At 47.3% G+C, this 15871-nt stretch overlaps 2 protein-coding genes across 2 annotated transcripts in view; one reads left to right on the top strand and one right to left on the bottom strand.

Moving 5' to 3' along the window:
• Dnah11 (dynein axonemal heavy chain 11) overlaps nt 1–3420 on the top strand; it is a 316498-nt gene extending 313078 nt beyond the window's left edge. Inside the window, exons 80-82 of the mRNA XM_036205362.1 lie at nt 940–1052; nt 1448–1588; nt 2777–3420. Coding sequence (XP_036061255.1) covers nt 940–1052; nt 1448–1588; nt 2777–3024 — 502 coding nt within the window. The 3' untranslated portion in view covers nt 3025–3420. The remainder of the gene's footprint in view (nt 1–939; nt 1053–1447; nt 1589–2776) is intronic.
• The window catches only part of Cdca7l (cell division cycle associated 7 like), a 40172-nt gene continuing 27043 nt past the window's right edge, over nt 2743–15871 (bottom strand). The window contains exons 2-10 of the mRNA XM_036205363.1: nt 15577–15711; nt 12218–12349; nt 9096–9446; nt 7535–7606; nt 7261–7431; nt 6539–6664; nt 5609–5758; nt 4447–4583; nt 2743–3953 (exon numbers count right to left, since the gene is read on the bottom strand). Coding sequence (XP_036061256.1) covers nt 3935–3953; nt 4447–4583; nt 5609–5758; nt 6539–6664; nt 7261–7431; nt 7535–7606; nt 9096–9446; nt 12218–12349; nt 15577–15711 — 1293 coding nt within the window. The 3' untranslated portion in view covers nt 2743–3934. The remainder of the gene's footprint in view (nt 3954–4446; nt 4584–5608; nt 5759–6538; nt 6665–7260; nt 7432–7534; nt 7607–9095; nt 9447–12217; nt 12350–15576; nt 15712–15871) is intronic.

Genomic DNA, 15871 nt, shown 5'->3' with positions numbered 1-15871 from the left:
TGTGGGTTTTGTAATTTTCTTCACTGAGCACTTACCTCTGTACTTTTTCTATTTAGAGGGTCCTTTACAACGTAACATACACTAAACTTTCCAAACACAACCTAAAATCAACAATTTCCAGAGACCTCTCAACCTATGAGCCGCCTCCTAGATTTATTTTTGTTCTGTTCCGTTGATCACTGTTTATCAGAACTGCTTTTCTTCCAGTCTTGTTTTGAAAGTTTTCCCCCACATAGTAGAAGCTAAGAAGGCATCAGATCCCTGGGAACTGGAGTCACAGACAAGGCTATGAACTGTCATGTGGATGCAGGGAATTGAACTTGGGTCCTCTGAAGAGCAGCAATTGCTTTTGATTGCTGCGCCACCTCTCCAGGGTCCTCTCACCATGCCATTTTAACCTTAACATTTCTTTTTACTGTTTTCAACATGACACTGCCGGAGTTTTTTCCACCAGGCTCTCTCTCTCTCTCTGTGTGTGTGTGTGTCTGTGTGTGTGTCTGTGTGTGTCTGTGTGTGAATATTTTCCTTAGAATCCTTTATCTTCCCAAGCAATTATTCTGTGTAAAACTCTCTCCTACTCTTCCCTGGCAACTCTGGTATTAAAACAGTAATGGACACAGGCATACACACATTGCTGCATTTCTACTGTATCCGACAGAATGGTGGTATTCGCTAACCCTGTTCAAATGGCTTTTGTACCATCACTGCCCACATTGTCCAGCATTTCCTACTCTTAATGGTGACAGGAACGAGAGCTGCAAGTATAAACTCTCAACAGGAAGAAACCAGATTTGTGCAGGGATAGCACCTTGTAAATCATCTGAGAGGGCTTTCCCTGCCCACGTACTACCATGGTGTGCTCCACAGTCCCTCGTCTTCCTGGAAGAAATTTATTGTACTAAAATGCAAGTTTACTTCTTCCTACCTTCCATTGACCAGGTTTAATGACCTCCTCTTGCGATGCCGAGAACTGGACACTTGGACACAAGACCTCGCACTCCCAGCTGTCGTGTGGCTTTCTGGCTTCTTCAACCCCCAGTCCTTCTTAACAGGTATGGCTGGAGGCAAGGCAGAAGTCCTGCCTGGCTTTACTTACCCATGACAACTTCCTGCCCTTCTTCACCAGTCTTCAAACAATCCTTACAGAGCAGGGGGAGCAACTAGAGAAAGTTCCAGTTAGGAAGTAGAGAGCCCCCAGGCACAGCCACAGTGGTTTGTCCTAGTGAAAAGCCATCGTCCGCCACGTTCCCTAGTTCCTGTCATGCTGAAGACACACGGGCCACAGAAGCAAAGGGCAGCTGCTGCTCTGGCATATTCTAGTTTGTGACACGGAGGCAAAGTTTGCCCAGCCTCACTCTAATCTGCAGAAGCCCGTGGGATACTGTTGGCTCTTGGGAGCCTGTAAACAGGTTTTTACCTTCAATTCTTCTTCCTTTTCCTCCCAAAGCAATCATGCAGACCATGGCTCGAAAAAATGAGTGGCCACTGGACAGAATGTGCTTGACTATGGATGTTACCAAAAAAACAAAGGAAGATTATGGCCATCCCCCCAGAGAAGGCGCGTATCTCCACGGGCTCCACCTGGAAGGTGAGTTTACTAAAGGGTATGTGTGGAGCCATCTTAGATACAAGCTGGCCCCTCTCCTTCAACAGCTAATCAGTGAGAGGATAACCTTGTTTGGTAATTATTTCTTCTTCCCTTCAGACAATTTAAATATCCAGGTGTGTGTCTAACATAAGCCAAACTTTTCGGCACTCAGGGTGATGACTATTATTTAAACTGCACATATATCATCAGATGGTGTTAAAACCTCAGAAACTGCCTAGGCGTCGGTAGCGCATGCCTTTATTCCCAGAACTCAGGAGGCAGAGCCAGGCAGATCTCTGTGAGTTCAAGGCCAGCCTGGTCTACAGAGTGAGATCCAGGACAGGCACCAAAACTACATAGAGAAACCTTGTCTTGAAAAAACAAAACCTCAGAAACTTAAGTCTTGCATGTAATTCACAGTATTTTGCTTTTCACTACCATCAATTCAAAATCCACCCTCTGCTTTTAAGCTTTTATTGTGTGTAGAGGTCAAAGATCAACTTCAGGAGTTGGGTCTCTCCATCTTATGGTTTTGACCAGGGTCTCTTGTGCTCTTTCCACCATACTACGTAGTACTCCAGGATAGCTAGCCCACAAGACTGATTTTCCTGTATCTACCTCCCATATTTGATATAGGAATGCTGGCATTACAGATGTGTCTTTCTCTATGGGCTCTGGGGATCAAACTCGGGTGGTCAGGTTGCCAGAACCTTACCTTTTACCCACTGAGTGAGCCATCTCAGTGGCCCGTCCTCTACTTTCTAAATACTCTCAGTATATCTGCTCCCAGATTTCCCCAAGCCCTGAAAGATGCCCTTGATGCCATGTGTCTCTATTTGTGCCTTTACGCTGCAGGACACCTCACCTGCAGCAGCGCACTCACAGTGAAGCAGATGCCACAGTTCAAATGTTTCAAGGCTAGGTAGTGAGTGACTTCAACTTCCAAGCTTGTCAAGTGCAATGGGAAAGAATGTTAGAAAGTTGTTTCTTACGCTTTCTAGTTTGCTATAAAGGGTTTGAAATTTGTACAAAATCTGATTTAAAATGGCTAAACCATTAAACTTCTCAGCCTTACAAGGATGCTATGGACGGGTGACAACGTGGTAAATATGGAACATTTATTGCATCAAACAATTAGAGCATCAGTACCGACACGTCACAGTTACACAACTGTTGTTTCTGCCACAGGTGCCAGATGGGACATCCAGTCAGGAGCCCTTGTTGAGGCCCGCCTTAAGGAGTTAACATCCACGATGCCTGTCATCTTTGCCAAGGCCATAACTGTGGACAGACAAGAAACTAAGCACACTTTCCAGTGCCCTGTTTACAAAACCAAAGCGAGAGGCCACACCTACGTGTGGACCTTCAGGCTAAAGAGCAAAGACAAGACAGCTAAGTGGGTGCTGGCAGGCGTGGCCCTGCTGCTGGAGGCATAAATGGCCTTGGTACTGTGACTTATGTTCTTCATGCTCCGGCCAGAACACAGCATGTTTTAGTAACAGGGGTGTACATTCTTTCTGTTAGAGCATTTCTGTTCTCTGAGGGAGAATAGTAGTATTAGACAAAAACAACACAAAACACTACACATCTATCTGGGATACACACTTGTTGATTTTAGCTTCTTCCACCATCCCATACAAAACACCATGGCTTATCTGTTATGTTTCCCTAAGTCTTAAAAGCAATGCAGTAAGGGTTCTATATAAAAAAAAAAACAAACAATCTTTTAAACAAAGCAGCAGCAGGCTCCAGGCAGGTCCTGAAGGAAAAGGCAGGCACACCGAGGCCTCCAGTGTCTGTAACTTGGTCCGTCTGTGTTGTCTTTTAATAAAAAGGACCCCTCACTCACAGTCTGTGGTTAATTGCACTTGGTCATTTAGGGGGGACATTCTTCAATATAAATTCCTAATGACCCAGAATTCAGTATCTAGAGCAGGATAAACATTAGGTTTGAGCTATGGTCACTCAGGAGGCAGAGCAACAGTCTCTGTAAGAAGAGGGGTAGCCTGAATGACTATGGGAGAGCTGAACAGCAAAGGCAACAGCATCTTGGGTGAAACTTACCTGAGCTTTAACTCTGCCCCATTTAAATTGTGCTTTTAAATCTTCAGCAGATATATGTAACAATACAGGTCTGTGCAGGTGTGAATACAGATTTCTCTGCTGTACTATTTTCCTGAGAAATCTTTTTAAGCATATAAACTTTAAAAAAAAAATACTATTAGAAACAGTAGATTCTAGGAAACAAGCTTTCGTGAAGTTCAGCTCTAAGGCTAGGCACAAACGGCAGGCATCTCTAGTGGGACTCGGGTACGATCAAGCGTTCCTTCTCCTCTCGCTGGTCCTCTACAGCTGCCTCTGTAAACTGAGCGGAAGATGGAGAAGTGTTCGTAAGCAGCTGACCAGAAGCAACCACGAGGCAGCATTCTAGGCTATGGTGGTTCCAGAACACCCAGGTGTGTACACTGAGATGTAGCTCCACATGCCCTGAGCACAGAATGCCAAGCGTGTCTCGGTTCGTAGTTCCTTACACCACCTGACAGTATAGAATTCACATCTGTAGCCCGCCTTCCCCAGTACACGTGTCTTGCACTCTATCCAGCTCCCTGCTCTTCAGGCTGTGCAGACTGGTTTTACAGATGGTTCTCACGCCATTTGTTTTACACCACAAGTGGAAGTGTTTAGAGCCACTGTGCAGTTGAATGCTCTCTATCAAGGAAGGAATCCTCTAGGACGGAGCCTCTCCAGTACAGACGGATACAGAATGGATGGAACTCAAGGTGGTTTCTACCAATTAGCAGAGGAGAAAACCAGGGCCTGCGGGGTCTCCCATGGCTTTTACATGGCTGGAAGCTTACCTCTCCAGGTATTCCTTGACATTATCATAACCGTAAAACTTGGCCAGATGAATGAGAATCCCAGTGGCACAGCGGCCATCTCGCTTCCGGCAGTAACTGCAGTTGCAGATCCCACGGCAGGGGGGGCATGTCCACTCCTAGAAGACGAGACTGGGGTCAAGCCTCTCCTCCAGCCACTAACAGGGTATCCTTGAGTCAGAGGGTATGAGGGGCTACACACGAACCCAGTCAGTGACCTCCCCATGTCACAAGGAGACATCCGTTCTAGACACGACTGGGTACCACTGAGGGGGAGCTGTTAAAAAAAATTGAGCTTGCTTTTACATTTGGGGTACTATGTGGTTCACAGGTCACACATTGGCTGTGATTTTTGGGAGTACATGTTTGGCACAGGATCAAGGTGAGAATTCTAGTTCTCCTGATATGTGACCTTGGTGTTAAACCAGGGACAGCATGTATATATACACCTGTAACTGCTGCAGAAGATCATACAGTGAGGTGGTGGAACACAGGCCTCAAAATGGCAATGCTCAAGTTAGCGTTTGGAAATGACATTTCATTTCTCATAGGGATCTTCAGATCCCTTCAGCATAGACAGGTTAAACACCACCTCAAAATGTACAATGGGGCTGGGGAGAAGAGCCTGCGTGCAAATGTCCGGGTATCAAGGGGGCTGGGCAGGGAGAAACGAGAGGATCTTTGGCTGGCCAGCCTGACTGTTGAACCCGAAGCTAGTGAGAGGCAGTGGACGATGTTCTTGATAATGACAACTAAGGTTACCCTCTGGCCTCTGCAACCAAGTGCACATACATTGTTGTTGTTACAAAACATATTAGTGATAAATGATGTCAGCAGGTATGAGACACTTAGTATAGTTCTGAGCAGTGGGTAAATGTGACTTACCCCCTGGACAGATCAAGACAGATAACATGAAATCACTTTGTTGGAAGAAAATAAACCCTGGCCTGGCCATTAGAAACACATACCCTCTTTACCCAACCTGTCCATAAGCTGGTTCTCTTTCCAGAAGGAAACACTGCACTCCATTTTCCCCACAGTCTTAAGCTGTAGAACGGGAAAATGAAGTGAAGAAGCACCGATGGACCCCCAGGCCCCTAGGCCGGCATCACTTCGTCAATATGCTCATAACAAACGCACACACCGGATCCAGCAATGCGGTCCGCACATCCTCTCCATAGCGATTCCGTAGGCAAGGCCCACAGAACTGTCCCCGCACACCACCACAGCTCTGGTTCCGACACACAGTCTTGGTATCAATGGTCTTCTGCCGGCATTGATGGCAGGTGTTACCCTGTGGAAAAGCAAAGGAAGAAGAAGTGGGATTCAGGACCACTCATTCATATGTCGCCACACTGTGACAAAGGAGGACAGGAGCATGTCTCATGTTCAGAAGCTGGCAGGATTGTTACTAGAGACAAATGATGGTGACCTCCACTTTGAACATTTCAGTTCTGGGTCAGATGAGGCTAAGCAGGGAACACAGAAGGAATGGAAACATCAGTAACAGCAGAGAGATCAGAAAAAAACTTGAGGGAGAGAGAGCAAACCCCAGGAGGGGCAGTGACTTAAGCAGCCATGAGCCCCAGGTAGCATGAATTTGGCTCTAATCTATTGCTGAAGACCCAGAAACCATCAGTGTAAAACCTTTGGAAAGGTTGGCAATTCAACTGACATTCTACTATTTTAAATAGTGTTGAACAAACAAAATGATGCAGAATATGTAAAGCCTCCCTGCAGGTCATCATTTGGAAAAAACTAACCCAGTTCATATCAACCAGACATTCTATGGGCATACTGCCCCCCACATACATTCAATATTTAACAGATAAGAATGCTTTTCTAATTCAGTACTTATCTTCCAGGACTCATGTCCCAAAGGGCCCTCTCCCTTAAGCAGGACCACTACGCTATGTGGCCTGCCTTAATCACACAGCTCAGAGCAAGCCTTCAGATGACGACACAGGAGCAGAAGGCCTGAGGTTGTTTATAAATGATGTCAGACTCCAAACAGCAGTGTATGGGGCTCCCAGTAAAAATCAGTCACGCACACTTTTCTGAAGATGTCATTTACCAGCACTTTATCGTAGACTTTATCACGCACAGTTATGGCAACATTTTCCAAGTCTTCGTCAGTGATATCTTTCACGGAGCGAGAAGAAGATACTCGGTGACGTCGTCTATACTTCTGGCATTTCCCCTGCAAAGAAAAAACAACACACAGAATGGAGAACCTGGCGCACACTGGAAATTACAACAAAAACCTTAAACATGCTTAGCAATCAAAGGCTGACCATGTCTCTTGTCTGTGTGGACATTCAGTGGGCTCCGGTCTCAGCCCAAGCTCCCCTGGAGGGCACTACAGCACACTAATGGCTATAAACTTTGAGGAGACAGGAAGTGAACCCGTGAGCCAAATGGAATAGCCAAGCCCATATACGGGGCAGCTCTTAAGTTTACTCCTCTTCCCCAACAGCACTCAAGTCCTGAAAAGACAAGCAAGGAGGAACTCTTCACCTTCCACAGTGCCAAGCCAAAACTGGCGATCAAAGCCAGCTGGCAAGTAAGTACTCTACCCTTGAGCCACCCCAGCTCCTCAGCTCACTTTACACAAAGGACTCTCAATGTGATCTGCAGCTCAGCCCTGGGGACTTCTCAACACATGCTCTCAAGTGAACATAGCAGAAACTCAAGTTCTCAGTGGCTGGAGGCCTGCTAACTCAAGACGACCTAGCAGCCAGCAATGGGCATTATGAAAAACTCGCATCTAAGGGACATTTGCTTATTAGTAAATACCCCGCTAATTGTCTTCCTTCTTCTGAAACTGTAAAGCTCTTCGGTGAGCTTGGTGGCCGAGAAGGTGAAGTTCTCCAGAGCAAACTTCTCTGGGGGCCGTGCACTCCGGGTTGGGTTCATGCGCCGTATGATCTGTCCCTCTGAGAAGGCCCGACGAGCCGTTCTCCTCTTCTGAAACCAAGGTACAGACAGATGCATCTGGGTCCCTCTTACACAGAAAGCTACCAGTTCCTATAGAGCAGGACCAGTCTGAGAAGTCAGGCGTTTCACTTACAGAAGCTGAGGACGGGGTTCGCACAGGGAAGAAATCTGGCACCGAGTTCAATTCTGCCAACAGCTGAGCGAGCTAAGGTTCAGAAAGAAAGGGAGATTTGATGTCAGTCAAGGAGACAGGTCTGGGACCAACACTTCTCTCACATCTCCAAATTACCTACTCTGGCTTCTGTGAATCTCAGTAACTGTAAGATCTCACCTCCTGAGTAAGAAGCTGACACACTGTTCACCTGAGTCAACGCCATGCCTAGTCCTTACATGTGGACAACAGAACACAGTGAAGACAGTCCTGGCATGTTCTGACTCTGCTACTATCTTAACAGTGTGAGCCTGGGACACATTTCACATGGCTGAAACTCAAAAGTCAGCATGTTCAAAGAAGGGTTCAGCTAAGTGAGTCTCAGAACTCCCAATTCACTGGCGGGGGCTTGAGTGGTGGCACATGCTGCAATACCAGCACCCAAGGTGCAGATACAAGAGGATCAGGGGTTTTGTGACAAGTCTGGACTCCCTCAACATGTATCTCAAAAATTCCTACCTCCTTACATAAACACCCAACCCCAAGTAACAGACACTAATATGCCACAGTCCTTTAATCAGGACTTTCAATTTTAGATTCATGCAAATATGACACCACTAAGAATAACCATGTATAACATAGTTCTTACTGAAATGATACAGGTAAACAGAGTGCTAAAATTTCCTTTAGTCAAGCAAATTTGTTTTTAAAAAACAAAATTCACTCATAATGGTCTATGTTCTCTTAACTTATTAGGCACAGGCCAATGTATACAGTATCATCACATTGTGCTTTTTTTTTTTTTTTTTTTAAAGATGGCCTTTAAAAAGTCATCAAAAAGCCAGGCGGTGGTGGTCCACACCTTTAATTCCAGTACTGGGGAGGCAGAGGCAGACAGATCTCTGAATTCCAAGGTCAGCCTGGTCTACACAGTGAGCTCCAGGACAGCCAGAGCTACACAGAGAAACCATGTCTCAAACACACACACCCCACACACAAAAAAGTCATCAAAGTAAAAAAGAAAAATATTACAACTGGCAGAATTTTTAAAAATTCCGTCAGTGTAAAATTAGGAAAAGAATGACTTTCAATGATCAGATCGAGTTACTGGCCACATTCAGAAACCCCAAATAGATGTAGGTTGAGTTAACCAAGGTGTAACTGAATTAGAACACCTCAGGGGCTGCTGTCAGCCTTTCTCCTTCTCTCAGGTGAAACCTCTGAAGGAGTGGCTTCCAGACAAAAGCCACCTGCCCACTGCCCATTACAATTCTCCCTGGGCTCAGTGTCAGCCCAGTGCCTCTTCACTTCTGTCTTCTGGGGGGCAGTGCTTCTGCCAACTTAAAACTCAAGCCTGCTCAAGTGTGAGCAGCAGCAACCTTGGAGTGGCGATAAATGGTCCTCGAGTCTTTCCATTCCCAAACCAGAGCTAATCATGTAAACACACACTCCCCAGAGCACCTCTTCCCTCCAGAGAGAAAAGCTGTAGCAGCCAACTGTTGGGGGCAGCCGGCTCTGGTTCCAGTGCCCTGGGAGAGCTTACCATGGCCTTGTTCTCCTTGATGTTCATGGCCCTTTTCAGCAGAGCATCTGAATTCTCCTGGCTCTCAGGCCTGGAGTCATCCTCAGACTCAGAGGTGGAGTCTTCCGGCTCCTTGGCCGGTCTGCAGCTTTTCCCCCTTCCGAGATCAGTCTTACTGTCTGCTAAGTGTGAGCTGTTTTTATCTGGTGTCTTTGCCAGTCTTTTGGTGGGGAATTGAAAGGCTACTCGAAGACCAAAACTGCTTCTCGTGGACCTGCCTCTTGTAGGCACAGCCTCCTCTTCTTCCTCATCTTCCTCCTCCTCACTCACCACAGATGTTTTGCCACCGTCACTCAGCTCTGACTCCACGAGCTGAGGGTCAAAGAGAAAGAAGAATGAGGATGGTCTGTAACCACCTACCCAAACTAGACCAAACCGCTGTGTTTAAAACTGTTCTAGGAAGGAACACAGGTCAGTGGTAGAGAAACGATCAACGCATGTACGGGGGCCCTGGGTTCAATCCCCGGGGCGCGCACGCACACACAATTACTCTGATACTGTCACAAAAGCATTACCTTCCCACTAGTACCCTCTGAACGCTCCAGTTTAACACACACGTGAAGTTCGCTGATGACCACAGCGAAGCACAGGCCGCCTACCTCAGAACCACGTGCCCACACACCCTCTGATGTGCCTGCTGCGCCATAAGGGAGCCAGGCTGGAAGCAGGGCTTCTCCACATCCAGGTGCAAGCTGGCACATATGGAGGCACAGCTAAGGAAAATGGTATGTGCCACAGAAGCGTCATCAGCAGAGAAAAACGGGTATGTGTGTGTGCACACCTGTCTATGTCACGCAGCCAGAGAGCAGCGTGCGAGCGAAGGTGCTGAAGAGCTACCTCTCCTGCACTACAGTGGACTCAGGATAGAAAAAGCAACTGAGTGTCGATCCTGGTGGTAGCCCGAAGACGTGCATCCTCCTCAGGACACGTGGGTCTTCCCTTCCCTGCACCATGCCACCATCAGCTGACAGCTCTACAGGCTGTGGCAGACAATGCTCATCAGCTCAAAGTCTCCCCACCAAACTCGGAAGCCCAGGCAGTCAAGCCTACAGCCTACGACCTGACCTGACCGGTCTTGCAGTGACAAACAGTTTGAACAGAAGTCAGTAACGTGGTAATGCCACCCAGGTGACAGTGGGTGGCCTCTGAAATGTGACGACTCTGAGAAATGAGAGACAGGATTCAATATCGATCCACAAAGTTTCTTGGAAGCCCTTCTTTGAATGGCTCCTGCTAATGAACTCCAATCCAAGGTGGACTCCAAAGATGAAGAAGCGTGTGGCTAGGCCTGCCTTGCATCTGGGCAGCACCACAGGGCAGCAAGGTTTCAGCAGCTGGCACACGTGGGTGTGAACCCGGGCACAGGCAGCCGTGCTCCTGGCTGGATGGTGGGCACCCCTTACTTTATTTACCCTTTGCTCTTTTTGGCGTCCGGGCCTTGGTGAGCAGTCTGGCTCGACCACGTGTTCCTGCCTCACTGGCAGATGCAAAGCCACAGAGCACTGGGACCTTCAAACTGTGAGCCACACACGATAAACCTTTTCCCTCTGTAAATTAATTCTCAGGTGTTTTATTCTAGTCACGGAACGCTGACTGACACCGCGTTTTCCTCAATGCTCTCTCTAATCACATTTGTGAGTGGGCCTACACTGAGTTCTATCAGCTGTGACAGAAATATAGCCATTCTAGGGAAGGGACCTTTGGGAGCAATTTACTTTCCCTCCTTAGAAACATAAACTCCTTGACCAATTAGGTATCACTAAGCTAAAGGACAGTAAAGAAGTCACTTAGAGATGAAACCCATCAAGTTTTGGGAGATCTTAAGTGACCTACTGGTGAAAATCTGAAGTACTTGGGGAAAAAATCTAGGGCAGAGTGGGGTGGCTGAGCCACAACGAAGTGAGATGGCCAATGCCCAGGACTTACATGCCCTAAGTGATACCTGAGGGAAGGAGAGGGATAGAGAAAGTCACCATTACCACAGATTGTCTTTCTACAGGTTCTGCAGCAAAGGTCATACAGGAGCAGATGACATCGGACAGGCATAAACTAACCTCACCTTACCAGCCAGGAAGGATATTTTCAGATACTCTATCTTTCAGTTAGCTTTAAACACTTCTACCTCATCTTGTTTCTATGAATCAGTTAAAAATATAAATGGGAAAATTAAAAAGAAAGGCTTACTGCTGTGTGGTTCTTGGGACTGGAACCCAGGACAGAAAGGACACATTAATGAAAACGGGTTAACGCCTCACAAAAGTGTGAACTGTGGTGACAGTAGCACACTAACTTTAGTTCCTTGTTTGACAACCATATCACCATCATGTAAAGGGAGGCATGGTAGTACATGCCTGGAATCCCAGTACCTGAGATGCTGATGCAGAGGAAATGCTATGTGTTTAGGGCCAGCCTGGGCTGTGGTGTGAAATCTTGCCTCAAACTATCACCAACATCGCTAACAAGAAGGTAGTGATTTAAAGTAACCCACAACTGAAATGCTAGATTGTGAAAACTAACTAGCCTCAATAAATGGAATAAAAGAAAGATCCCCAAGGAAGCCTGTTCACAGTGCAGGCCCCCCTAGGCCCAAGGCATCCTTATAGTTAGCAGAATCCAAACCAGGCAGCATCAGCCTCTCCCACTTTGCTCTATCACCCTGCTTTACCCTGTTAGTTTCTAGCCTAAGAATATGACTTCACACCCCACAAGAGACAGCGTGAAGGAACATGTGACCCCAAGACAGACTTGATAGATAAAGGAAGCTGATGATGAATCTGAGTTAAACTGGGTACGAGGATGAAGGCCACCTGGGATATGCTCCTGACCCCCAAGGGGTAGAGGGACAGTTTTCTCTAGCAGAGGAGTGTACCTGTGGAACAGGCAGGACCAGCTCTAGAGTAGTGATTATTATATTATTTGGCTTCCACTACTAAATAAATAAATGAATGAATGGATGGATGAATGAATGAATGAATACCGTCTTTTCCCTTGTAAGGTAACATGTCAGGGTAAAAGGACAATCCAAAGCAGGACTAGGAACATTAGAGCTCACATCCACCCTTCCTGTTGGCAGGGCTTCGTACCTCTGGGTCACTGTTCATGTTCAGCTCACTCTCTGTAAATCCTTCAAAATCTTCAGTTTCTGAAGCTGTGTCCTCTATGAAAATCCGTTTTAGCTCTTCAGTGAGGTATTTCGAATGGAAACACACATCCTGCTACATTAAAAACACACAAAGCGAGACATGGTGACACGGACCCAGAATCCCAGTGCTCGGGGGAGGAGGAGGTCTCGCTGGGTATTGGGGTAGAGGCTGAGGCAGGGTTCCCACCCTGGACTACACAGTGAGACCTTGTCTCCAGCCAACCACTGCCACAACACATTCATGAAGAGAAAGGGAAAGGGATGGTGGTTACAGGGCGGGACTTACTGTCTAACGGCAAGGCTTTCTACTGGATGGGAATGTTCTGGGGATCGGCAGTGGGGACAGCGGCACAACAATGTACATTATGCTTAACACTACTTAAAGCAGTTATATGTTCTACATGATGATGTGTATTTTACAACAACCACAATAGACATACACAGCACACGTTTCTAAACGTTACAGAAATGAAGACTTATAAACAAGAAAATTTCAATCGATATTGTGTCTTGGTCACCCCTGCTATGACTGGGTAGTGTGCATGGAGTTCAGAGTCTTCTGACACAGCCACCAAGACCCAGGCTGTTGGCTTTCACACAGAAACTTGTGGAAAGTGGGCACCTGCTTGCTAGCTTTACTCCCTTTGGCCATCTGGAGCACTCTTCTGTGGGTGAACGTCTATCCCTTCAATACTGTGGTACCCACTCTCTACGGCCAAGTGCCAAGGCCCCTCACCCCTCACCCATCGCTAGACATGAGCATGGGAACTGATGGAAATCTGCACCCCTCTCACCCTGGGATCCCCCTTGCAAGACTGAAGGGACGAGCAAAGCCATTTTCTAAGAATGGCTTTTATTTTCTTTGGGAATACTACAAAGAAGGAAGAAAGCCTAGCTCTCCGAAGTGTGAGTCTGATAGAAAAAGGAAGAACGGCAGACTCAAAGGGAGACCCCCACCATGCGGCTCCCTGCAAGGCCAACACTGCACCAGGACTCTGGTCCCTGTCCCCCAACCCAATCAAGCAGCGACCCCTCATAACACCACATTTGGTTGACACCATTTCACTGCTGCCGTTGTCTGGCTTTACTTACACACTTCTTCAGACTCAGATACCTTTGGGGAAACAGATATAACAGAAACATAGAATAGTGGGAAAACTGAGCGGGCAGTGGAGAAAGAAACGCCTGCAGCTAGCACTCCAAGTTTAAGAATGTCTCCTATGAATTATTATGGGTAATTGGAATGGGTTTGCTCAGAGCTAAATTACTTCCTTCCTTTGTTGTTAGCTGTGGTGCAGCTGCAAAAAAAAAAAAAAAAAAAAGGAGTTTCTTTAAAGAGAAACTCAAATTATGTTTAAGGGAGGGAGCCCAGAGTCAGCTACACAAACTGTGCACAAGTTGATGCTCTCTCTCTCAGCAGGACAAAATGAACCACAAGTGTGTGGGTCAGGTGAGCATTAGACCAGGGTTAAACATTAATAAAAGAACAAATGTGGGGCTGGAGAGATGGCTCAGTGGTTAAGAACTCTTAATGTTTTTGCAGAGGACACAGATTCGGTTCTGAGTGCCCACAGGGTGGCTTAGAACCACCTCTAACTCCAGCTGTCAGAGCTCCCACACCTCTTGCAATTGGTGCACATATACACATCAAGCAAACACTCCTACACATAAAATAAAATAAATACAAAGAAGCAAGTGCAGTACAGTACAGCCGCCTGCTGAGGAAACCCACCAAGCCCCCGAGTGCGGGGAAACCTCTGGCTAACCCCTGGGGGAGGGTTTCCAGGGCATTGGCCTCAATGCACAAATTCAATAAACCTCCAAAGATCCTAGACATAGCCTGAAAGTGAATGAGTCACTTAGAGCAGCAAGTTGCAACCTTCCAACCTTCCTGGCAATTTCTATCCTAGTGAAGGTGATCGGTCCTGATGGGATTAAGAAGACTTTGCCACAAGCTTATTCTCAAGGACTTAAGAACTGTTTTCCATGTGGCTGTGCAAAGCTAATCTCCACTGCACAGCCTCACTGCATGCTTGGGTAAAGGCTCACACAGCTCCCTACTCTCTGAAAGCTGCTCATTACACTCCCAAGGCAATACTAAGTAACTAGTGTCTACCATGATTAACACTCTAAGCAGGAGGAAACAGCAGAGTCCACTGTGTTATTCTGAAGCTCGTGTGACATGAAAAAGCACTGGACAGCCATGGACTGTGTACCAGTGAGGTGGACATATTCCATCTGTACCCAACAAAACACCTATGGGTGCCAACTGTGCATGATGACGCAGAGTGCTGCATGCTTGAAAGGAGATCAAAGGGTCAGGGGAACGAAAGACCAGGGCCAGGGAAGCTAAAAAGCCCCGTCCAAGATTGATTTCCTCCTTCAAGGAACCTGCAACAGAGGCAGACACATACATGCCATCACAGAGGGAAAAGGAACCCCTCCAGCAGGGAGGACCAGCTGACAGAAGGGAGGTCAGCCACATCTGTGCTGTGCACAACAGGGAAGAAGTGTCGGGGAGGAGGAGAGGGAAAGCGGTGGCCTGGATCTGAAAAAGCCAGCCTCACTCAGCACTTTTTCCCACGTGGGACCCTGGCTCAGTCTTCAGTGTCCCTGAGCTTCATCTGTATTCCACCAGGCCCTGCAATCCGGAGCATATTCAGTATCTGTACAAAATATGAGTGGCACACTCACAGCCAATAAAGGTCTGCTGGGGGTGGAGTCAGCCCTGGGGTCAGTGGTAGTCATGGCAACAAAAGCAGCAGATGTCTCCTGTAGCCACATGCCCTGACATGATGGCTTAGGCTCCACGCTCCCTCTCTACCTATGCCCAGGGAGAGAGCCTGACCTGAGCTCAGTCCTCCTGTTACTCTCAGAAGAGAGGAGAATTTCACTAAGGGCTGAGTGTAAGGGCAGCTACAGAGAGCAGAGAAGTGAAGGGAGATGTATGCGGACACAGGAAGCTTTGCCAATTCCTGGGTAGTGGGGACAGGAAACGAGGAGAGGAGATGAGATGGCAGTGTAACAGCTGGAGAGGGGCTGGAGAGATCGCTCAGCGGTTAAGAGCTGCTCTTCCAGAGGTCCTGAGTTCAATTCCCAGCAACCACATGGTGGCTCACAACCATCTGAATGAGATCTGACGCCCTCTTCTGGCCTGTGTACATCATAAAAAAATAACATCTGGGGATATGGGGACCCAAGGACTCACCACATCGCCAACTACACTAAGACAAAGGAGCACCCACACCCTGCTGCAGGCTTCTGAAGGGCCACGCCTGCCTTGAAAAGACAGACTCCTACCTGTTTCTGCAACTCCAGTGAGTCCAAACTATTGCAGCTCTCTGGCAGGTTTTCCATGTGAACATCATCCTGGAAACCCAGAAACTCTTCATCATCACTGGGGGCATTAAAGATGTCAGCGACTTCTTTGGGGATCTGTTTTGGATTCAGAAGAGAAGGATAGCACTGAGGCTGCTGGGATCACTTAGGGTAGAATTAGCATCACAGCCTTTACCATGGCTGCTCCCAAGACCCTAGGAACCTTGAGCAAAGTATTTCCGCTGAGACACCCCAACGCGCCATGTGTGCCTGTGTG

Source organism: Onychomys torridus, chromosome 14 (genome assembly GCF_903995425.1).
Source record: "Onychomys torridus chromosome 14, mOncTor1.1, whole genome shotgun sequence".
NCBI lineage: Eukaryota > Metazoa > Chordata > Mammalia > Rodentia > Cricetidae > Onychomys > Onychomys torridus.
Note: the sequence above shows the minus strand (reverse complement) of the source record. Positions and strands in the feature narration are given on the sequence as shown.